Source organism: Cetorhinus maximus, chromosome 8 (genome assembly GCF_964194155.1).
Source record: "Cetorhinus maximus chromosome 8, sCetMax3.hap1.1, whole genome shotgun sequence".
Classification (NCBI taxonomy): domain Eukaryota; kingdom Metazoa; phylum Chordata; class Chondrichthyes; order Lamniformes; family Cetorhinidae; genus Cetorhinus; species Cetorhinus maximus.
Genome location: NC_135886.1, coordinates 133,431,988 through 133,455,916, shown reverse-complemented (window position 1 = coordinate 133,455,916; position 23,929 = coordinate 133,431,988). Strand labels below are relative to the sequence as shown.

Here is a 23,929-nt window from a genome sequence, read left to right as displayed (position 1 = left end):
AATGTGGGTTTCTTTTTCATTTTCTTGAAACACTTTTTAGTTTCTCCATTGTGAAAAATATGGAGATGGGGAGAAAGGTTGAGTAGGCGAGGTGGTTGGTCATGTGACAAAATTTCCAAGCGTATATCCAACCAGAATTGGCAACTCTAAGTGCCATGCTCTCGGCTAATGAGGGTTTATCCTGTGACCCGCTCACAGCCAAAATGACTCCACGTTGGTGCAACAACAAGAAGCATGGCTTGCATTTATATAGCGCCCTTAACTTAGTTAAATGCCCCAAGCCACTCCACAGGAGTCTTAAAGTTTGACATCAAGCCACATAAGAAACTATCTGGACTGATGGCCAAAAACATGGTCAAAGAGGTAGGTTTTAAGGAATGTCTTAAAAGGGGAAAGAGAGGTTGAAAGACAGAGGTTTAGGAGGCACTTCATGAGACACGGCCAACAGTGGTGAAGTGAAGAAGATCAAGGATACAGAAGAGGCCAGAACTGGAGAAGGACAGAGATGTCGAAGGGCTGCAGGGCTGACGGAGGCTGGGGAGGGATGAGGCCACGGGGATCTTTGCAAACAAGAATGAGAATTTTAAACTTGATGCGTCCTGGACCAGGAGCCAGCGTAGGTTAGTGAGCACAGGGGTAACAGGTGAACAAGACTTGGAACAGGTTAGGATGCAGGCAGCAACTCTTTGGATGAGCTCAAGCTTTTGGTGGGCAGAAAATATGCAGTATATCAACAGAAGTGAGAAGAAACACATCCAGGGTTGTCAGAAATAACTGGTAATCTGACGTGGTATTGTACTTGGAAAGTCAGGACACACTGTCCCCACAAACTCCACTCATAATATTGTAGGGATAGTGATGGGAATTCAGGATCATATGGAGCTCCACCAAGTGGTAGATGCATCTGGCTGTGGAAATGGCGGGATTGTGATGCCCAGGTTAAGGAGTGTGTGATATACATAGCAGGTTTAATAAGCTATACACAAACAGGAGAACTTGTGGATAATCCTGTAAAGCAATTTGCTGGCAAAACTGCCAGATGTAGTTTATTGATCACCGTTGAATGTCCTGCGGGCCTTTGATTGCATAACTCAGTCGCAATTACCTTGCGAGTGTAACGCCCACTCACACATGGACCCTTCAGGCTGTTAGAGCCCCAGCTATCTCTGAGATGAGTCATAGATTGTTATACTGCAACATTTACATAAACCAACAAAATTCCATAATGTATGGTCTAAACCAAAGGAGAGAGAAAAATATCTCAAAAGTGTATATCCAGTTTAGCAGCGACACATTAAGGAGCATTGTCATTATATTGAGAAATCATTTATAACATTCCAAACAGATTGGCTCACATTGAAAATTAAATCAGCAGAAACGCTTCATGTTTTGATGTATGCATTATTTAGAAGTTGATGCTGAATTTTTAAGTATGCATTCTGGGTTTTAATTCTGCCTTCTTGAGGATTCCCAATTTTAGCTCTTCACCACTAGTGGTTTTATCTGCTTTGGTCTGAAGCTCTGGAATTCTCTCCACAACCCCCTCTGCTTCTCTGCCTTTCTCACCCCCTTCAAGATGCTCCTCAATACCTGCCTCTGTGACCAAGTTTTTGGTCATCTGCTTTAATATCACCTATTGTGGCCCAGTGTCTGATTTTGCTTTCTAATGCTCCTGTGAAGCACCTTGCCATATAAGGGCCTTCCAGTCCCCTGTAGGCCATGCTGGCTGAGATCAGTTAATCCTGCATGGACAGGGGAAGCCAAACTTGGGATCTCCCAAACCCAACTGGTTCAGGCGGCGATTGGAAAAAAAACCTGCAGTGCCATTGGGGCCAGCACCTTTTGCCGCTTTATCCTCATCGTCGGTGAGCCTGGACACAAGCTAGGAGCAGCCTGGCTGCCTGTCTTATTGAAGAAAAAACAGAGGTGAACCTGGGGTAACCTATTCAGATATGAAAGCTCTTAAATTTAGGCTGGAGACCGCGAGGAACCAGACTGTCTTACAACAACAACTTACATTTATATAGCACCTTTAACGTAATACAAGGTCCCGAGGAGCATTATAAAACAAAGTATGGCACCGAGCCACATAAGGAGATGGATGACCAAAAGCTCGATCAAAAAGATAAGTTTTAAGGAGTGTTTTAAAGGAGGAAAGTGAGGTAGAAAGTAGGGAGGGAATTCCAGAGATTACTGGGAATATGTTACACATATTGATGTATCTTTAATGGGAGCCTCTTCTCAATTCTCACATGTGCTGCCAAAGGCTGATATGTTGTTAGTTTTCTTGCTATTTCTGGCTGTTGAACTGCAGTAATACTGACGTATTGGGTCACTAAATATACTTTGGCTATGTTTTCTCTCGTAGTCTTTTACGTCTCTCTCGCATAAGCCGCTGTCAGTGGACCTCACGGTTGAGGAAGGTCAGAGGTTAAAGGCAATCTATGGGTCCACTTCAGGTTTTCATGCCATTGATGTTGACTCAGGAACCGTTTATGACATCTACCTGCCAACTCACGTAAGTGTTTCTCCCCGATTACTGGTCCCCGTCCAGTGAAGGGTCTTGAATTAAGATTCGGTGCTGACGCAGCTGGGAAATCCCATCAGAGGCAAGAGATCTCTACTCGTGTGCTGAATCTACATTGCCGGTCCTAGCTCATAAGGTCAATCAGCTCCTTGGAGAATTCTATAGGGATTTGAGCAACCTACCACACACGCTACTTTATTTAAATGTGTGTTGTGCATACTTTTCGGTAGGAAAAATGAGGAGAGACCATTAATGCCTCCTAAATGGTTCAATTGTAAAGAGGGTGCCAGAAGAGAGAGTCCCGAATGTGCTTCTTTGAAGGGGACAGCACAAGCTGACAATGCAATTAATAATGCATATGGGATAGTGGGCTTTATAAATAAAGGCCAGGAAATTATGCTAAGTCTTTATAAAATATCAGTTTGGCCTCAGCTGGTATATTGTGTCCAATTCTGGGCATCATACTTTTGGAAGGATGTGAAGAATTTGGAGAGGGTACAGAGGAGATTTACCAGAACAGCTTAAGGGATGAGGGATTACAATTATGTGGATAGACTGGAAAAGCGGGAGTTATTCTCCTTAAAGCAGAGAAAGTTAAAAGGAGATTCAATAAAGGTGCTTAAAATCATGGAGGGTTTAGATGGAGTAAATAAAAAGAGAAACTGTATCGAATGGCTGAAGAGTCAATAGAAAGGGGACACAGATGTAAGGTGATTGGCATTACAAGCAGAGACGACGTGAGGAAAAGATTCTTTACAGGAGTGGTTAGGATTCAGAATGACTGCCTGATAGACTGGTCGATATAGATTCAACAGTAACCTTCAAAAGGGATTTGGGCAAATACTTGAAGGAGAAAAAGTTGCAAGGCTCTTGCTAGGGATAAGCAGCAGAGTGGGACTAACTGGAAATGGCCATCAAAAGAGTCAGCACACATTCAAGGGGCTGAATGGCCTTCTTTTGTGGTGTACCTTTTTCAAGGTAAGATGTCAATTTGTGATAATGAATGCAGCTCCTCATGAAAGTCATTTTTATGCAGGTACCATTCTAACCAGGAATACCTCAGTATTAATGGACAGTCTGGGAGTTATGTATTTTTTACATTATAGTTAGGTGCTCAATGCAATCAATGACTTAGTTCACTTTCTTTTAATTTTCTTCCTTGCCTCTAGCACTTTTTATGGATCTCAGTTAAGTCAAAATCAGTAAACTTGATGCTTTGCTGAAATGACAGTTCATGTGTGAAATTAGAGCAAGAGTACTGAAGAGCTACTTGACAATGGGGAAACTTCATGTCCTCGTTCAACGCGCCTAAGGGCACATTAGTCAACAGCATCTAGGAAATGTCGACCGGCAGTTAAAAAAAAAATCATAGTGGAGAATGGCCTTATAGTGTTTACATGAACTGCTTAGTGATGTGAGTTTCGATTTTACCCTGGCAGTTGGAGAATTTGGATTCAGTTTTAGAAAATCTTGAAATTAAAAGCCGGTCTCACTGACAGCGCCTACGGTGCTGTTGTTTTTGCAGTGAAACCTGGTTCACTGGTGTCTTTTAGGGAAAGAAACCTGCCATCGTTCCTGGTCTGACCTCTATGTGCCTGCAGTCCTACATCAATGTGGTTGACTTTTGACTGACCGCTGAATTATCCCGGCCAGTCACTCAGCTATATCAAACCTCTCCGACATAATAAATTTCAGCCTTGCCAGTGACACCCACGTCCAAAGGATGAAAGGTTGAACTGAAACCCTGTCTGGCATTTTTCCTCTCCGTTGGTGGTTTTTCTACCACTGCTTAGCCCAGCATTGGCTAGTTTATTGAAAATCAGATTTCGTCAGTGAACCTTCCAGTAAGTTTTAAAAAAACAGTATTAGTGACTATTTAATGCTGGCAAGACTAGAACTGACTACTGGTGATAATAATGGACCAATGTTTACTCATCCATGTGGCATTTCTCTGCCCATTACTTTATCTTAAACGGGTTAACCTCTCGGTGACATACTGACAGAGGAATGTCACGCGATGCGTAAAGCTTTGGCTTATTTACTTGCCAACTGAAGATCTTAATTTTTTGCACCTTCAGTGCTCAGTAACAATCAATGTTAACTACTGAACGCAAGTAACTGCTTATACTTCACTTCCTTATAACAAATTATAATGCTCTTAATGTTTTGCAATGTACACAAAAGAAGCTTCACTGAATTTGTTAAAGGTTTGACCCTTCCTGTCACTGAGCACTGTAGGAGGTGAGAATTTGACTCACTCCCACATCTGCCATGTAATTAAGTTTCTTTAACACATCAGCACGCAGCTCCCAAACAGCATGTGGTAGCCAAAGCTGTGTCAAATCTCTACACTCTACACAACTCCCGCTCACATATTATTACTATTTCATCTTCCCAAACCCCCTCCCCCACCCACTCCCCTACCCCGATCCTCCACAATACCTGTCCCAAATAGGCCATTCAGCCCCTTGCATCTGTCCTGCCATTTAATTTGACCGTGGCTGATCTGCACCTTAACTCTATCCACTTTGGTTCTCGAACCCTCAACACCCTTACATAACCCTTGTGGGGAGATGGTGGGGTAATGGTAATGTCACTGGGCTAGTAATCTAGAGACCCAGGTACTGGCCTGGGGCCATGGGTTCAAAACCAAACACAGCAGCTGGTGGAATTTGAAATTCATTAATAAATCTGGAATGGTAACGCTAGTCTCAGTTATGGCAGCCATGGGCTGAATTTTATGTTGATCAGGCGGGCGTGCACTCGACCCGATTGGGCGTGAAATCGTGCGGGATGACGTCTTGAGGGCGTCCCAATGTCATCGCGCAATCGCACGATATTTCACATGGCGGACGCGCGCAAAAGTCGGAAGCCCCCGCCGACAATTAGGAGGGCAGTTAAGCCCATTAATGGCGCAATTGTCTGCTATTTTTAATCGCCTGTTGGCGGATAGGCGAATCGGCCAGGCGGCCTTTACATTTTTCATGAAACCTCACCTAAGGGCAGGAGGTTTCCGTTATGAAATAAATTAAAAATAAACATCTGTGGGCAGCATTTCTATCGTCTTTATTTTCAGGTGCTTGATTGTCATTCTCGGATGTTTTTACTTTTCTGATTTTTAAACCTTTATTGGAACATTTTTTGGGTCTGCAGGTCCCTGAGGCAACTCAGGGAACTTTCTTTCAGCGCTTGCCCATGCCCGCGTTGACGTCACCACCCACCCTCCTCCCGCCCCCCAGCCTGGCAGCGTTGAGCTTTTCAGTGTGTGCTTCACGCTGGCTGGCCATTGATTGGCCAGCCAGCTGATCGTGGGCGGTGGTCTGTTTCCCAGCCGACCCTGGGCCTGCCAATTGTGCCCATTTGCCGAGCTATAAATTCAGGCCCATGACAACTATTCTTGTTAAAAACCCATCTGGTTCACTGCTGCCCCTTTAGAGTAGGAAATCTGCCATCCTTACCTGCTCTGGCCTACAGCAATGTGGTTGACACTTAACTGCCCTCTGAAGTGGCCTGACAAGCCACTGAGGTCAAGGGCAATTAGGGATGGGCAACAAATGCAGGCCTTGTTAGCGACACCCACATCCCATGAAAGAATAAAGAAAAAGATAGCAAAAATCTACCATTCTCTGTTTATAGGTGTCCAGTTGGCCTTCCAGCCTCAACAGCTTCTCGAGGGTTTTTGACTATCCCTTTTGTGCTGAAGGACTTCCTGATATCGTTCCTGAGTTCATTCCGAATCAAGATGGCTTGCTCCTTTCCAGTACCACCTCCTACTCTTCCAGTAGCACTTGCATGCTGTAGACTGGGAAATACAGCTCAGGGTCACCTCTCCCCGCCAGTTAGTGTGGGAACAACCAGTCAGTAACTCTCTCACAACCCAGATAGGTTGGAGATGAATGTGTCTGAAGTTCCTGGCATGAGTTTGCGTCCAGTATCTTCCATCATCCAAACAAGAAAATGACAATCTTAACAAACGTCACACCTCCCAATCCATCATTTTTCTCCAATAGCTAATCTATCCAGTGCAAAAATTAGAAAGTGCATTAAACTGTTTTAAATGACCTTTGAAGTCAAGGAATGAGTCATAGCTGACATTAGTCAGTGAAAGTTTGATGTATTTGTATGACATTTTTGTCCACTATTTTAACAGAATTCTCCTGTTTTAAAATAAACATTCAGAGACATTTCATATAATAAGCTTTTATCCACAAATGTCACTAACGGTTATTCCTAGCTTCTTTCTGCAAGTATAAAAAGACATTTTTCAAAATCAGCTTCTTTCTCTGTCGTATTGTAAATAAAAGTGACAATTATATCAGATAGTTTTAATTCAGCAACTTTGAATTAAGCAGAATAGACAACAACAGCTTGCCATTATATAGCACCATTAATGTATTAAAATGTCCTAGGGCAATTCACAGGAGAGTTAGCAGACATAATTTGACACCGAGCCACATAAGGAGATACTCTAGGTGGGAAAAATGTAGTTTTAAGAAGTCTCTTAAAAGAGGAGAGTGGGGCAGAGAGGTTGAGAAGTCTAAGGAGGGAACCCTAGAGCTTAAACAGTACTTGATGCTGCGTTTAAATAAATGTTGCTGTTCTGCTGCAGGAAGTTGATTTTCCATACGCTGAGGTTGAATGGCACGCTATTCACTTGGAATTAATTGATTCTGAGAAAGACACTCATCAATAACTCTCAATTATCCAGTAATTGTACATCTCACAGAGCACAAACAGGCTTTTCAACCCTTCAAGCCTCTTCTGGCATTCAATTAAATCATTGCTGATCTTCTCTTCAAAGCCATTTACCCGCCTTTGCATCATATTCCTTGAAATCCTTAATTCTGTCAGCCTTGGCTCAGTTGGTAGCACTGTCACAATGAGTCAAAAGGTTGTGGGTTCAAGTCCCATTCCAGAGACTGGAGCACATATCCCAGACTGATACTCCAATGAAGTACTGAGGGAATGCTGTGCTGTCAGAGGTGCTGTCTTCAGCTGAGGTGTCAAACTGAGGCCCCGTCTTCCCTCTTAGACATAAAAGATCCCTTGGCACTACTTAGACAGGAAGTTCTTCCCAGTGTCTTGATCAATATTTATCTCTCAACCACTGTCAGTAAAACAGATTATCTGCCCATTATCACATTGCTGTTTGCGGGATCTTACTGTGTGCAGATTGGCTGCTGTGTTTCCTACATTACAACAGGGACTGCATTGGCTGTAAAGCACTTTGAGTTGCCCTGAGGTTGTGAAAGGTGCTATATGAATGCAAAACTTTTGTTCTTTTCTATCTAAATAAAACAGCCCCAGTTGACCCAGCATTCACAGCCTTTAGGGGGAAGAGAGTTCTAAATTTCTGACTACCCTCCTCACGGCCAAAGTGCCGCCTGACTTTACTCCTGAGTGGCTGAGCTCTAATTTCAGGATTCTGTCCCATTCGCTGCATGTTGTGGGAATTCTCTATAAAGGATGATAAATGAGAGTTTGTCATTGCTTCAGGTGAAAACATTGATTTCGCCGTAAGGAGTAAGTAAGCAAGGGAGAAAGTTTACACTGATACCGGACAACCTGGTGTGTTGCTTGTCCTGCACACCGCACACTGGATGAAACAGTTAACTTTCCCCGTGTATACCAGGCACAGATTGTGCAGCACGCTAGGCTGAGGCAGAATGATTAGAATGATCTGCCCTCCTTTATTACCACAGTCCCAGCTTTGTGGGCTGGCTGCTTTACAAGTCTCTAAAAATAAAGCACCCCCTCGGTGCCTTTGATGTTGCATAGCATGCAGCTTGTGGGGCCTGCCCCAGTGACAGGGTACCTTGTTTTGGGAATCACCTGATGGAGAGCAAGCCTTTATTAAGCTGGCTTGCTGTCAAGCGTTCCAGTTTTGTTTGAAGGCTTCGACGATTGAAATTCAGATACTCTCCTGCCTTCATCACGCTTACCTCATGAGAAATACAAGGCAGCGAATGAAAATTGCTCTGCGACTGTGGATGCCTGTTCTGATGCTGAGGATAGTAGTAGCTGAAAAATGGGCTCCTCTCGTCAGCTTAAACACGTACAGCCTGGCAAGTAGAGCAAAAGAAATTGGGTCTTTCTGCAATTCTGTTTGCTGCAAATGAGACATTGTGTTTAAAAAAAAAAATCTTAAGTAACAAATACGATGCTTCATTATTGTAACGTTCTTGTGAATCCTGATTCCTAAAATGTTCTGGTACTCTCCTGTGTGACCAATGTGTTTTTAGCATTAGTGCATTTGCTGTGGAGTAGTTTTTCTGACCAAATAGTAATGTTTTCACGTGAACCTTCATTCAGATTCAGGGCAGCATTCATCCACATGCAATTATTATCCTTCCGAACACTAATGGAATGGAGCTGTTGGTTTGCTACGAGGATGAAGGGGTCTACATAAATACCTATGGTCGGATCACCAAGGAGATGGTCGTGCAGTGGGGGGAGATGCCCACCTCGATTGGTACGTGTACACTTTCCAGCTCTCTGACAGCAAAGTGCTTCATTTCCTGGCTTCAGTGCCGCCTTCTTTCTCGACATCTGTTTCTCTCCCGAAAGTCACTGGCTGATTTGTGCGAGGGGATTTCAACCGAATGCAACTGTACACCCTGGCCTTGTACCTGTCCACAGGTTAGCTTCCCTCCCCATACCCAGAGCAGGCTGAGTTATAGATTTTTGCTTAAGCTCTCGCATGCCGTTGAATATTTGGGAGTTTTCGCGGACGGTTTCAGTTTCTCCTGAAGTAAACTTCTGACGTGACAAAAAAATCCACAAATTCAGGTGCTGCGTAATTTTTTTTTTGTGGAGCTGTAATGCGCCCCTCCGCACATTACGTTTACGATTTTAAATCAGCGCCCCCCCTTTTTTTTTAAAGAATGAGCAATATACTGCAGATGCTGTAAATCCAAATCAAAGGAGAAAATGCTGGGAAAGGCTCAGCAAGTCCCCAGACCTCTGTGCAGAGAGAGACAGAGGAGCCTTTCTGGTGAAAGGCTGCTGACCTGAAACAGTAGCCCTGATGTTGACCGGACCGCACTTTTGGAACAGCGGCGGTGGTGGGGGAACTAGGGGTGTGGAAATTGGAAGGAGGGGATGCCTAGGCAGCCTGCAGTTTTGAACTACAAGATGCCTTTTTAAAGAAAAAAATCCTCTGCAGGTTTCCCACCAGATAGACAGACCAGATTGTCAGGCTAGTTTTACCTGTCGGGCAGGAAATGCGGCAGCTCAAGAGCAGGTAGACAGGCAGACAGAAACTGTGGTGGGGAATGGGAGTTTGGAATAGGAGAGAGAGATCACCGAGCGTGGAGCTGGAAGCAGGTTAGCTTGTTAGACCTGGGGGAAGCTCTCCTGCTCCTCTTGACCCACAAGCAGTGCAGTAAAGGCATTTCCCTCATGGAAGTGGGAAGGTTCGAGATGGGCTGGGGTCAGATTTGAAATTTTTTAAAAATTTTAACTTATCACACGACCCAAACCCACTGTTCATAGTTGTTTAAATTATCCTATTTGACTCTGTTTCTCTCCACCCAAATGCTGGCTGACTTGCTGAGTGTTTTCCAGCATTTCCTGTTTGTATTGTCGTTTTACAAGTTGGTTTCATTTATTTTTACTTTTTTGTACTGTAACTATAAGCTGCAAAGGAATATGAGCCCAATTAGACAGATTTGAGACTCTCACTCCATACTTGCTCATTTTGCCACTGACCACTGTCCCACTCACAATTTATCACATAGTTTATCATATGTGCATTAACCCAGCTGCTTATCCCATCTAACCAGCTGTGATAACCTTAGGCAAAAGCAGCTGTCAGTTTAGATAATGGAAAGAAATAATTGCATTTATATGACACCTGTCATAACCTCAGGAGGTCCCAAAACACTTTAGAGCCAATGAAGTATTTTCTAAAGTGTAGCCACTGCAACAATGTAAGAAATGCAGCAACCAATTTGCACACAGCAAGTTCCCACAAACAGCAATGTGAAAATGACCAGATAGGCCGTGATGTTCGTTCAGGGATCAATATTGGCCAGGGGAACTCCTCTGTTCTCCTTTGAATAGTTCCATGGGATCTTTTACAACCACCTGAGAGGGCAGATAGAGCCTCATTTTAACATCTCAGCCGAAAGATGGCACCTTTGACCATGCAGCACTCCCTCAGTATACGCACTGGAAATGCCCAACTTTCTGAGATGGAGCTTGAGCCCTCAGCATTCTGACTCAGAGGTGAGAGCGCAACCCATTAGCCAAGGCTGACACTAATTGGTGTCTGTAAAGGCCAGCTCAGGATTCCTGTTGTATCAACACCAACGAGCTTGAGAAAACAGAGACCAAGAGCCTGGGAATCAAACTGTTTGTTTTAATTTTTGACTGAAAGCAAAATTCACCTCACAAAAGTTTAAGATTTATTTTCTTGAAGACATATTGCAGCTGGCTCATTAGTTTCCATATGTGTTCACTGGGTTCAGTTGACTGTGAGTCAGAAAACTTCATTCATCGCCCTGTTGCTTGCTTAGCTTTTTCCACTAGATCCTGTGGTGCAGTGTTAAAGGGGGATAAGCAGCTGGTGAACAAAGATACATAACCCGGGTTAGTGCACAAATGATTCTTTTGCGATGCGTTGCGAGTGGGACAGTGCTCATTGGCGAGATGAGCAATTATGGAACGAGAGTCTCGAATCTGTCCGATTGGGTTCAGATTCCTTTGCTGCATTTTCGTTATGGTACAAAACAGTAAAATAAATGAAGCTATCTTGTTAAACGACAACACAAGCAGAAAACACTGTAATACGTGCAGCAGGTCAGTCAGCATCTGCGTAGAGAGAAACAGGCGTCAACTCATCAAATCAGCTTCCGTCAAGCTTGCTCTTTCACTCATCATAATCGTGAACAGGGAGTGAACGTGGGCCAGGATTTTTTGGTCCCGCCCAGGGCAGGAATTGTCATGGGCGAGGTAGAACATTTGACAGACCAGCTAAAGGTCCATTGATTTCAAGCAGGAATTTCTGGGTCCCAGCAGGACTGGAAACTCCCGGCCTTTGTGCCCTGGTCAACTTTCATCCATCGGCCTGAAAATACATTAACCCAATAACTACAGCATTTCGCCTGTAGTTTCTGAGACATTTCTGTGTTTGCCTACATTGTAACCGTGACTGTACTTCAGAAGTAATTCACTGGCTGTGAAGTGCTTTGAGACGTTCTACAAAAACAACTTGCATTTTTATAGCATCCTGAATGTGGTTAAATGTCCCAAAGGGCATCACAGGAGTATTATCAAACAAAATTTGACACCGTGCCCCTTAGGGAGATATTAGGGCAGATGACCAAAAGCTTAGTCAAAGAGGTAGGTTTTAAGGAGCATCTTGAAGGAAAGGGAAAGGTAGAGTAGGGAGGGAATTCCAGCGTTTGGGATCTAGGGGCTGAAGACACAACTGCCAATGGTGGAGCCATCCTACATTTGGAAAAGGTGCTCTATAAATTGTAAATGCATCCTTTCTTTCTTCTCCCCTTATCCTCTCATTGCAATACCACATAAACATACATAATTAAAAATGAAAGATTCTGAAGGGGTTTGACAGCGTAGGCACTGAGAGAAAAGATAAAAGCAAAATACTGTGGATGCTGGAAATCTGAAACAAAAACAAAAATTGCTGGAAAAACTCAGCAGGTCTGACAGCATCTGTGGAGAGAAAGACAGAGTCAACGCCTCGAGTCCGTATGACTCTGAAGAAGAAAGACTCTGTCTTTCTCTCCGCGGATGCTGTCAGATCTGCTGAGTTTTTTTTAGACACTGAGAGGTTGTTTCCCCTGGCTTGGGAATCTGGAACACAGGGGCACAGTCTCTGAGTAATGGGTCAATTATTTAGGACTGAGATGAGGAGGAAGTTCTTCACTCGAAGATTGTGAATCTTTGGAGTTCACTACTCCAGAGGGCTGTAGATGCTCCATCATGCAATATATTTAAAGCTGATAGAGACAGAATTTTGTTGTCTCAGAGGACCAAGGGATATGTGGAGTGGGCGGGAAAGTGGTGTTAAAGCCAGAGGTCAGTCATGATCACATTGAATGGCGGAGCAGGCTCGATGGGCCACATGGTCTACTCTTGCTCCTACTTCTTGTGATCTTATCGCAGAATTTTTACAGCACAGAAGGAGGCTATTCGGCCCGTCATGTCTGTGCCAGCCCTCCACAGTAGCAATTTACATTGTGCCAATCCCCTTCCTTTTTCCCTGTAGCCCTGCACATGCATTATTTTCAGTGTGTTCACGCAAAGCTGGTCGATTAACCATTATCATTATATTTTGCTATAGCCTTCTTTTCATGTGCCCTAATGTCTTACTGCTTGTAAGAATCCCTCTGACCCATCTGCCAGAAATATTGTGCTTCGGTTTTACTTCTGTTTAGAATCATAGAGCACAGAAGGAGACTATTCGGCCCGTCATGTCTGTGCTGCCTCCTTGAAACAGCTATCCAATTAATCCCACTCCCACCAGCTCTTCTCCTGTAGCCCAGTGAATGTTCGCTTCTCAAGCGTATATCAAATTCCAATTTGAAAGCTACTATTGAATGTGTTTGCGTTGCTCTTTCAGGCACTGTATTCCAGATCATCATAACTCACGGTGTAACTTGTAGTTGATGAAGTTAGGCAATGACACAGTTGGCATGGCAACATTTGATGCACTTTGAGGAAAAGCAGCAGTTGTAGGGTTTCTGGTGGAGGAACAACATTCTGATACTGAAAATTCCGATGCAGAAATAACTCTTGTGACTTATTGTTCCTTTGATTTATTTCATTTTATTCTTCCATCTGTCTTCTCTTTATCAGTGGGAATTCTCAGTCTTACCGACTCTCAAGAATCTATCATGGGAATCAAATTTTAGCTCTTTGTTGTTTCCAATTTTAACTGTTGAAATTTATAGCCAAACTCTGTTCACCCATAGGTTTTTTTAAACTTCATTCTCAGGATGTAGCTGATGATGGTATTAATTGGCCATCCCTAGTTACCCCTGGTGGTTGGTATAATTGAATGGCTTGCTAGGTCACTTCTGAGGACAGTTAAGAGTCAGTGTAGGGTTTGGAATCAGAGTCACATATTGGCCAGACCGGGTTGGGGTGCAGATTTCCTTCCCTAAAGGGCATTATGTGCCCATTTGAATTTTTTAAAGTATGCTACTGATTGCCTCACAAAAGCCAAATACTGCAGATGCTGGAAATCTGAAATAAAAACATAAAGTGCTGGAAACACTCAGCAGGTCAGTCGACATCTGTGGAGAGAGAAAGGGCAGAATTTTCTGCCTGTCGGGCGGGCGGGCCCGACCCAATCTCCAACGGGCAAGGAGACAATCCCCACCGGAGAAACGGGGCCCCACCGCCATTTTATGTGGGTGGGCCAATTAAGGCCCACCCAGCGCGATGTCCGGCGGGAAGCGCTATGCGCTTCCTGTGCGGGCGGGGGGGTATTCCCCAATAGCGAGAGTGCGCTCTTTCGCGCGTGCGCATGAAAGAGCACACATCTCCCTGAGGCTAAGTGCTGCCTCAAGGAGATCGCTGACACTTTTAAAAAGATTAAAAATAGAAATTTTAAAAAATTGCCTGACATGTCCCCCTTATGTGACAATGTCACATGAGATGGGACATGTTCATAAATTACAGTAAAACTTTATTGAAATTTTTAAAACCCTGCATGAAACTTCATCCCGCCAGTGGATGAGGTTTCATGTTTTTTGGATTCCCCGCCGGGGCTCCTGGCCGACCCGCCAGCCTTAAGGTCAATTGGCCATTGACAGGTCGGCGGGCGGACAACTGATCTCGCTGTGCCTTCCTGAAAATTTAAATGGGGTGGGATGACATTGGGGGTTTCCCCCGACATCATCCCGCGTCATTTTATGCGTCGGCGAGCGGGCCCCGCCCCCAGCTCGCTGACGGCAAAATTCTGCCCAAAGAGTTAATGTTTCAGGTTGATGATCTACTCCTATGACTTGACCTCATTTGAATTTTTTGGCTCCATTTCCTGCCCAGCAAACAGCCAGATTGAGAGGCGGACTAGTAGCGAGGCGAGAAAGCCTCCGGGTAGAAGGCAGCAGCTGAGAATCCTTGGGACCATCCCCGGCTATCAGAGAAGATTGGCAGGGTTGTGCATAGAACATGGGGGTGGGACAAACTGCAAGAGGAAGAGATTACAATTGGGGAGGAGAGATTGTTAGGGGGGCTTGGGACAGATCCCATGGTGAGAGATCATGGGGTGTTCTGAAAATTGCAGGGTGGAGGATCCAAGAGATCACGGGGAAGTGATCATCAGATCATGGGGCTGGTGGTCTGAGAATTGTAGAGGGTGCAGTAACAGAAGATCATGGGAGCTTTGTTTGAGGGGTTGGGCAGGGAGCACCCCTGGTCCTTCTGGCCCACAAGCATTGTTAGAAAAACATTTACCTGCTGAATCCAGTAGCTCTTGTCTCCCTTCAGCTGCTGAGGCCTGGGAAACAGGTGCTGGAGGTGTTATATCTACCTTGATGATTTAATTACTGACCAGCCTCTCAGGAGCAGGTAACTCTTCTGACCCCAAACCAGCCATAATTAAACTGGACATAGTCACGTTTGCGTTAAGTTGGGGTCAAAGTTTCCATTTTGAACAATTTAACCTCCCTCTCCAACACTGTCCTACTCACTCAACAGGCAGTGGGGATAAAATTACCCTGGTGGTCTTCACTGCAGCAATCAACTGTGGCAATTAATTTCATATTGTAATCCCCCACTGTGTCAAGAAAGTTTTTCTAACCTTCCTTTAACTGGTTTTGTGATCATTTTAAACTTGCGCTGCCTTGTTACCACCTGAAGAACCGATGGCATCAAATGTTATTTACCTCATGATAGTCCTTTATAAGCTTGAAAGCTACAATAGATGACCACTTAAGCTTATTGGCACTAATTTTTAAAAAAAAAACTTTTCATGCCTCTCTCCATATTTTTAACCCCTTATCCCTCGTAAATATATCCTCACACTCCTGTTACATGCTTCCTACGGTGAGCGTCCAATTCGTAGTGAGTGGAACAGTCAACCCAGGGATATTGGCAATGCCATCTCTTGTCCAGACTATAACATTGCATTAAATAAATTTTAAGTTATAGCTCTTTGTTCAAGAAATTAAACTCAAACTCAACCTTCCAGATAAGTGCATAATGACATACATCAATTGCAACTTTTCGTTAGACACAGGATCTACTCCATTGTCACAATGTTTGGATTCGTTTAGATATCCAAATGCCATTCATATTTCTGGCAAAGGAATTTTTTTTTTTGCTTTTATTAGTTTCGTCTGATGTCTAACATAGAGATGATCATTGAGGTGAAGGAAAGCTGCTACATTGGTTTCGGAACAGACATTGGGACGAATTGACAGATCAAGGGCACAAAAACTAAAAATACCAGTTTTTGTTAGCCTTGTGCACTTAAATCACCTTGACTTATTCATTAGTCAGTGATATTAATGGACAATATGTGAGCCACAGGGAGATTAAAATATACAGTGAAACCATGTGGATCTCACTGTATTACCTTCCGCTGTGCTTTGATCCATTACAGTATCATCCCTTATCCAATATCATCAATGTTTAATGTAATTCAAGCATAGCAGTTTGTTTTATCAAATGATGTATTACGAACTTCCTCCATTTTACATTATAATGTGCTGGACTGCAAACTACTAAATGTCCGCAATTCTTGTATTTTTTTTAAAATCTCAGTTTGTTGTTTTGCTGGGCTTCCCTTTTGTGTGAGGAAATATAAGACGCTTCTGCTCCTGTCCGCTAGGAACTTCTGGCTGTTCCCAATTGGTATGAATTCTATGTTAGGTAAATGGCATACATACATTGGAAAACATAAGCTGCTGTGAGAAGGTGGCCTGCAGCTTAGGGATTTAACGAACTCAGTTGACTCCTGGGTTGAGGGAACACTTTTCCATCGATGCTCTCCTCAAACTACAACAAACGGATGTAACAATGGCAGTGTGACTGCTGCCTTGATGTGAAATAATTTGCATTTTGCCTCAATGCAGAACACTAATGATGCAGATGGCAGCATAGTGGCAATGTCACTGAACTAGTAATGCAGAGGTAAAAATAGCAAATACTGGAAAAACTCAGCAGGTCTGACAGTATGTGGAGAGAGCTCTGAAGAAGTCATACGGACTCTAAACGTTAACTCTGTTTCTCTCTCCTCTGAAGAAGAGCCATACGGACTCGAAACGTTAACCCTGTTTCTCTCTCCACAGACCTGCTGAGTTTTTCCGGCGTTTTCCGTTTTTATTTCAGATTTCCAGAATCCGCCGTATTTTGCTTATGTTTTAGTAACCCAGAGGTCTGCACTAATGCCCGCAGGACATGGGTTCAAATCCCAGTACAGCAGCTGGTGGAATTTAAATCCAATTATAAAAACAGAAATATAAAGCTTGTTTCAGTAATGGTGACCATGAAACTATCATCGATTGTTGTAAAAACCCATCGGGCTCATGAAGGAAATCTGCCATCCTTGTCCGGTCTGGGCCTACACGTGACTCCAGACCCACAGCAATGTGGTTGACTCTTAACTGCCCTCTGAAGTGGCCCAGTAAGCCACTCGATTCAAGGGCAATTAGGGATGGGCAACAAGTGCTGACCTTGCCAGAGACGCCCTCATCTCATGAAAGAATAAAAGAAAACTAATGATTAAGCTATTGGGTCATTGCTTTTATTGTCAAACAATATATATGAAAATAAGGGCTTCTGCCCCCACCCCAGTGAGGAGCAAGATTGGGCAACTTTTGTATGTGTATAAAATCTTCAGTCAGATGAGTTAATTGAAATGATGAATAAGACAAAATGCTGCATCCATAGAGAAAGATACGTTCAGCCTCATTTCAGAATAATTCTGACCAAAGGTCAGAAATGTTAACTCTTTCAAGTTTCAGTAGTTCAGGTGTGTTACAGAGAGCTCATTGACAGAAATATCAACATTTGTGATTCAGTTTAGCTTTAAACAGATATTTCTGTCAGTCACATTCTCATCTTGATGTGGGCCAATTTTCTGGTTCGATTTATAAGAGAAACAGAATGATTGCACCCAAAATTTCCAGATCTACATGTCCAAAAGTTAAGGAACCTTGCTTCAGATCATAATCTGAAAATCAACCCTACATTCATTTTAGAATAGATATTAGTTTCAATCTCCGCCAATTTAAATTAAAATGGTACCCAGTGGAAAATAATCCACTATTAAGCTACTGCAACAGCAATAATAACTTGCACTTACATAGTGCCTTAAGCATACTAAAACATACCAAGGGATTTCACAGGATTAACACGACACCAGGTCACATAAGGAGATAGTGGTGCAGGTGGTCAAAAGCTTGGTCAGTGAGGTAAGTTCTAAGGATCATCTTAGAGAAGGGGAGAAAGGGAGAGAGGTAGAGGTGTTTAAGGAGGAATCCCAGCGCTTAGGGTCTAGGCAGCTGAAGGCAGCACTATGTCCCTACACCACATCGACTGCAGCCTTTCAAGATCACAACCACCTTTTCAAGGGCAATTAGGAATGGCCTTTTCAGTGATGTGTATATCCCGTGAAGGAATAAAATGATTTTTTACAAATAGGAAAAGGCACATTGTCGATGGTGGAGTGACTAAAATTGGGGATGTGCAAAAGGCCAAAATTGGTTGAGCGCAGAGATCTTGGAGGGTTGAAGGACTGAAACAGGTTACAGAGATGGGGATTTGTACAGCAATGCTCCCTGTAGTCACACGGTGTGCCAAGACTTACTATCAAGGGGTCACGCGTTACATAAAGTGCGAGGAAGACTGTCTCCCTTGGTATGTCCCTTCCCCCACCCAGTATGAATAACTACAAGTCACAGCCCAGTTGGTGTACACTCACCTCTGAGTCAGAAGGTTGTGGGTTCAAGTCTTACTCCAAGATTTGAGCACAAAAATCAAGGCTGATACTCCAGTGCAGTACTGAGGGAGTGCCGCAGTGCTGCTTTTTTGGATGAGATGCTAACCAGACGCCTGTCACAGGCCCTTCAAGAGACGAATGAAGGAAATTGATTCTTTTACAAAGGGGGGAGAAAAAGTGCTGAGATTGGCTGTGTGGCACCAAGGATTGAATCTATTACTTTTGTTCTGCAGCATATATCCAATCGAATCACATAATGGGTTGGGGAGAGAAGGCAATCGAGCTTCGTTCTGTGGACAGCGGACGTCTTGATGGAGTGTTTATGCACAAAAAAGCACAGAAGCTGAAATTCTTGTGTGAAAGGAATGACAAAGTAAGTCACCAGAATCAAGAATTTTATGTTGACGCATAAATGTTTGTCACACTGCTCTCCGGCCAGAGATTTCTGGGATTCATTAATTTGATCGATGGTGTCATGATAATAGTTGATTGTGGTAACGGACTCCAGTATTAGATACTATACGGTTCTCTGTACTATATACAGGGTCACCTGGGCTATGGGTTGAAGGTCAGATAGCATATGTTGGAGCCTGTCTTGATAGAGTTCAGATGCGTGTTCATGTTAGAAAAATGTGTTGTCAGTGAAGTTAACTCAGCTACAATGTGGATGGCCTGTGTGCATCATTTAAAAAAAAAAGAAGCAAGAAACTAGACAAATGACACTTCATTCATGGTTTTTTTTTGATACTTCATGTGAATGCTTTACTATCACTGAGTTCTCACCGGGGACTCAGCTGGACTCTTACCTTCCTTCGCCTTTCCTAAGCCCCCATCAAGTCATTCCTCCGTCTCCTGTCAAAGGTCAACTTGACTTAGTGGCCCCAGCCTGATTCAGAAAGTTGTGGGTTCGAGTCCCATTCCAGGGACTTCGGCATATAACCTAAACAATGCAGCGCCGAGGGAGTGTTGCATTGTCAGAGGTGATGTTATTCAGGCGGGATGGTAAACTGTAGCCCTCTCTTCCCCTTTAGGTGCATCCAAAAGATCCCATGATGCTGTTCAAAGAGGAGTGTGGATGTTCTCCTGGTGTTTGGCCAACATTCGTTACTCAAACAGGACCTCCAAACAGATTAGCAAAACAGAAAGTTCTGACCAGGTTACACCAGAAAAAGTTAGGAGAATTAAAACCTCTTCTAACTTCTGGGTAACTTTTGCACAGACCCATACTGACCCCCACAGGACTCCCCCCCCACACCCACAAACCCCTGGTGTCTCCCCCAGCACCCCCAAGGGACTCCCCCACCAGCCAGGCCTGACTCTCACCTACAGCCCCTCCTGACCATGCCCCCCCCCTCTCTCCCCGAGGCCTGACACGACCAGACCCGCACCCCGCCCCCCAATCAAAGCCTGAAATCCTTCCCTTCAACAGAGCTGCACTCAATACTGGGACCCAGGGATGTGCTGCACGACCAGATCTCGCCCAGCCTGAGCCGGAGGGTTGGGAGAGATAGGATTTCAAGTAAGGGACGGGGATGGGAGTGGCGATTCAACACTGCTTGCCACTCCGAGGAACTTCAGGCCCCCTGTGGTGTAGGTACACCCATAGCGCTGTTAGGGATGGAGTTCCAGGATTTTGACCTAGCGACAGTGAAGGAACAGCAATAAAGTTCCAAGTCAGGATGGCGTGTGACATGGAGGGGAACTTCCAGGTGCTGGTGTGCCGATTGCGCCAATTCATGTATCAATGCATCAACCCTAATTATTCAGCGTCTCTTTTAAAAAGTAACTCAGCTGCTTTAACTGGCTCCGTTTATTAACACTCTCCCTTTTTACTTCCCTTTTAGGTGTTCTTTGCCTCTGCCCAGTCCGGTGGAAGCAGTCAGATTTATTTTATGACACTTGGTCAGAACTCTCTCTTGAACTGGTAGCCTCTGGGAAACTTAAAAACACTCTCTGGAAGTTGGGTTGCCATGAAGTGACCATCTTCACATCCTCTCAGTCCCATTGGCATAAAGCGCTCTCGCCTAATCGTGACACTGTAAAAAGCTGGCCTTCCATCTACAGTTGATGCCGCAGTAGGGCGCAAGAGCCTGCCATCTGTTTCGCCGATGACTAAAACTGGTTTCTGTAATTCTACTGATTTAAGTTAGGGATGTTGTAGCATATAGAAAATATATTACTGTACTGTTGAGCAAACAAGTAGCGTAGTGTGCCAGCTGTTTGCACATTTACATGTGCATAGGGTCCTTTGCACAATCATGTCTTTATAGTTTATTTGCTCTACCAGTGACAACTTCCAACATTTTACCCCAGTATTTTGTATAGGCTGTATTTTAAATGGGTTTTATGTCAGTGATACTGTTATTAAGGCAGTGATGTACTGTATTTTGCATGAAAATAATTCTCTAGTGACTTTTTCAAAGTGGCTTTCTGACCCTTCTGACACCCACAGCACTGCACTGGCTTTGGGTGACATTTGAAGCAGTCAGTCAATCACAACCAGTAGAATTCAGTGAGGTAGATTTTCAACATGTTGCCTAGGTGTAAAAATGGGCGTAGGAGCATTAGGAACAGGAGTAGACCATTCAGCCATTTGAACCTGCTTCACTATTCAGTTAGACCATGGCTCACCTACATCTCAGTTCCATTTTCCCATGTTTTCTCGATATGCCTTGACACCCTGACCCAACAAAAATCGAGCAGTTCCAATCTCGAAAGCTCCTGTTGACTCCGGCATCCACTTTGGGGAAGAAAGTTCCAACTTTCCGTCACCCATCAGGTGGAATTTAATGCTCTCCATAGGAGTGGGCTGGGAGGCAGGGTGCCATATAATGAGATGGGAAGGTTCGGGCTGCAGAGCCATCAACTTCCTAACTCCTCCCCCCCACAATTAAGCTCAGGGTGGTAAAGGTCCAGAATAGCCCTCCCACCCGCAGGTCAAGTGAAGCCCTTAAGGATCACTTAAGGGCCTTAACCCACCGGTGCAGGTATTTAACAAGCGGCTGGCGGGGGCCTTCAGCTGGATGGGGAGTGGCGGCATCCCTCCTTCTCAGGCATTCTGTGCCCAATGGAGGGAGCTAGCTGCCTGGGGCAAGCCTGGCACCTGTGGTAAGACATCCCCATGCCCTTTTCACCGACCGCCCTCTGCTACCTCGCCGGGCTCTCCCTGGTGGAGCCGGGAACCTCTACAGCAGCCAGCAGGCTGCCCAATTGGGACCAAATCCTGATGGGGGTCCAGTAGATGACTGCGGGATAGGGGGAGGGGGGGGGGGGGGGGAGGTGGAATTGGATGGATGGGTAAGCCCATCGCTGCAACCATAAAGTTCCACCCGTTGTGTGATTTCACTCCTGAATGGCCTGGCTCTAGTTTTCAGATTATGTCCTATTATTCTAGATTTCCTCCACCACAGGAAATAGATTTTTTTGTACCTAACCTATCAAATTTTTTGTTAACATTTTAAACATCTCCATCTGGCCTACAGATCAACCAGTGGAAATTGAAATTGGACGGTCTCAATAGTGGGCAATCAATCCCCAACATCAGTTTGAAGCCTGTGTGACAGGTTGAAAATCTGCCCTAGCGTTTTTGGAAAAGTTTTAGTGTTTTATCAAGGCCTACAATTTCCCATTGCTTCGCTAGAATCAACTTTAACTTGGGTTTTGGTGCGAATTCTCCCACGTGAGGGATTACAAAAGGTTTGGCTGCTTAAAGCTTGGATAGGGGTGCTGGTAAAGTCCCTTGTGTAGAAGAATTCGCTGTCCACTCCTCTCTGCAATGCCAGGAGACATGTTCACTTTCACTGAAACCCAATCAACACATCCTTCCCTCACCAAGTAGTGTTCAAGCAAATTATCTAACTGCTGTCCGATGAGTTATATTATGCGTCCCTGGTATATTTTCTGATATTTCATTAAATAAGTAAGACAAAGGAAAAAGTGGTGCATGACAGCGCCTGACAAGCTGGTTTGGAGGGATGAGAGCAAGAAAACAAATCAAAGAGACAAGTGCACTTTTTTGTCGAGGGATTTTGCTGTTCAGCTGCTGTCACCCCTGTTGGTGGGCTGTGCCTGTACAATTAGTGGCTTTGAGGATGTGTTTGACAGATCAGTCTCTGAACAGATTAGTAGTCCCCATTCAGTGCCAAATGATGTACCGATAGCAGCCATTTCTCCAATGCTCCCAAACCCAAAGGGATAATAACATAAATGGGAAAATAGGTCTTGCATATTCCATTGAACAAGCCTAATAACAGCAAATCCCATAAATTTCCATGGATTTTCTTTACTGATATTCCTGCTTGCTTTATTGGGAGGATCATGAATGCTAATTTAGTTGCTGAGTTTGCCCAGGAAAAGAAATATACAATCTGAAGTTCCATTTTTTTTTTAAGAAATTGCAAATATAAACACACAAATCAGGAGGAGGAGTAGGCCACTTATCCCCCTAGACCTTGCTCCGCCATTCAAAAAGATCATGGCTGATCTGGTTGTAACCTCAGCTCCATATCCCAAGCTAGCCCCAATAACCTTTCACCCCCTTGCTTATCAAGAATCTATTAAAAATGTTCAAGGACTCTGCTTGCACTACCTTTTGAGGAAGAGAGTTCGAAAGACTCACTACCCTCTGAGAGAAAAAAATTCTCATCTCTGTCTTAAATGGGCAAGCCCTTATTTTTAAACAATGATCCTAGTCCTAGATTCTCCCACAAGAGGAAACATCCTTTCCACATCCACCCTGTCAAGACCCCTCAGGATCTTTTATGTTTCAGTCAAGTCATCTCTTACTCTTCTAAACTCCAGTGGATACAAGCTTTCCATGCCCAACCTTTCCTCATAAGACAACCCTCCCATTCCAGGTATACTACTCTCTGAACTGCTTCCAATATATTTACATCTTTCCTTAAATAAGGAGAACAATACTATACACAGTACTCCAGATGTGGTCTCACTAATGCCCTGTATAACTGAAGCATAACCTCTCTACTTTTGCATTCAATTTCCCTCACAATGAATGATAACATTCTATTAGTTTTTCTAATTACTTGCTGTACCTGCATATTAACCTTTTGTGATTCATGCACTAGGACACCCAGATCCCTCTGAAATGACCTCTGAATACTTTGGCAGCCATTACACGTCAGTTTTAAAAGCAGGAAGTGCTTAAAATATACTGTAGATCTTGTGAAAGGTACAGAGGGAAAAGCATTCTTAAAATGGATTAAGAAGACCTGTTTTAGCCAGTACTTAGCAAACCCAACAAGTGAGGTTGTAGGGGAGGGGTGTGGGTGGGGTTGGTCCTGCCCTTAGTTTTAGGGAGTGAAGGTGGAAGGGGTTTCAGCAGGGGAGCAGCTTGGTGAAAGTGATCATAACTCAGTTAGATTTAGGGTAGTTAAATCCTAACTACAGTTTGCAGATGATAAAAAAAATAGCCAAGTGGTTGATATTGAAGAAGAAAGCTGTAGACAGCATGTAGGTGTCAA

General features: G+C 44.0%; 1 protein-coding gene across 7 annotated transcripts in view; it reads left to right on the top strand.

Annotated features, from left to right (window-relative positions):
- The window catches only part of LOC144684002 (mitogen-activated protein kinase kinase kinase kinase 4), a 287,637-nt gene extending 267,132 nt beyond the window's left edge, over window positions 1-20,505 (top strand). For all 7 annotated transcript variants that reach the window (XM_078547672.1, XM_078547671.1, XM_078547670.1 and 4 more), the window contains 4 exons: window positions 2,369-2,518; window positions 8,840-8,999; window positions 18,683-18,822; window positions 20,294-20,505. In XM_078547672.1, coding sequence (XP_078403798.1) covers window positions 2,369-2,518; window positions 8,840-8,999; window positions 18,683-18,822; window positions 20,294-20,377 — 534 coding nt within the window. In that variant the 3' untranslated portion in view covers window positions 20,378-20,505. The remainder of the gene's footprint in view (window positions 1-2,368; window positions 2,519-8,839; window positions 9,000-18,682; window positions 18,823-20,293) is intronic.
- The last annotated feature ends 3,424 nt before the right edge of the window (window positions 20,506-23,929 follow it).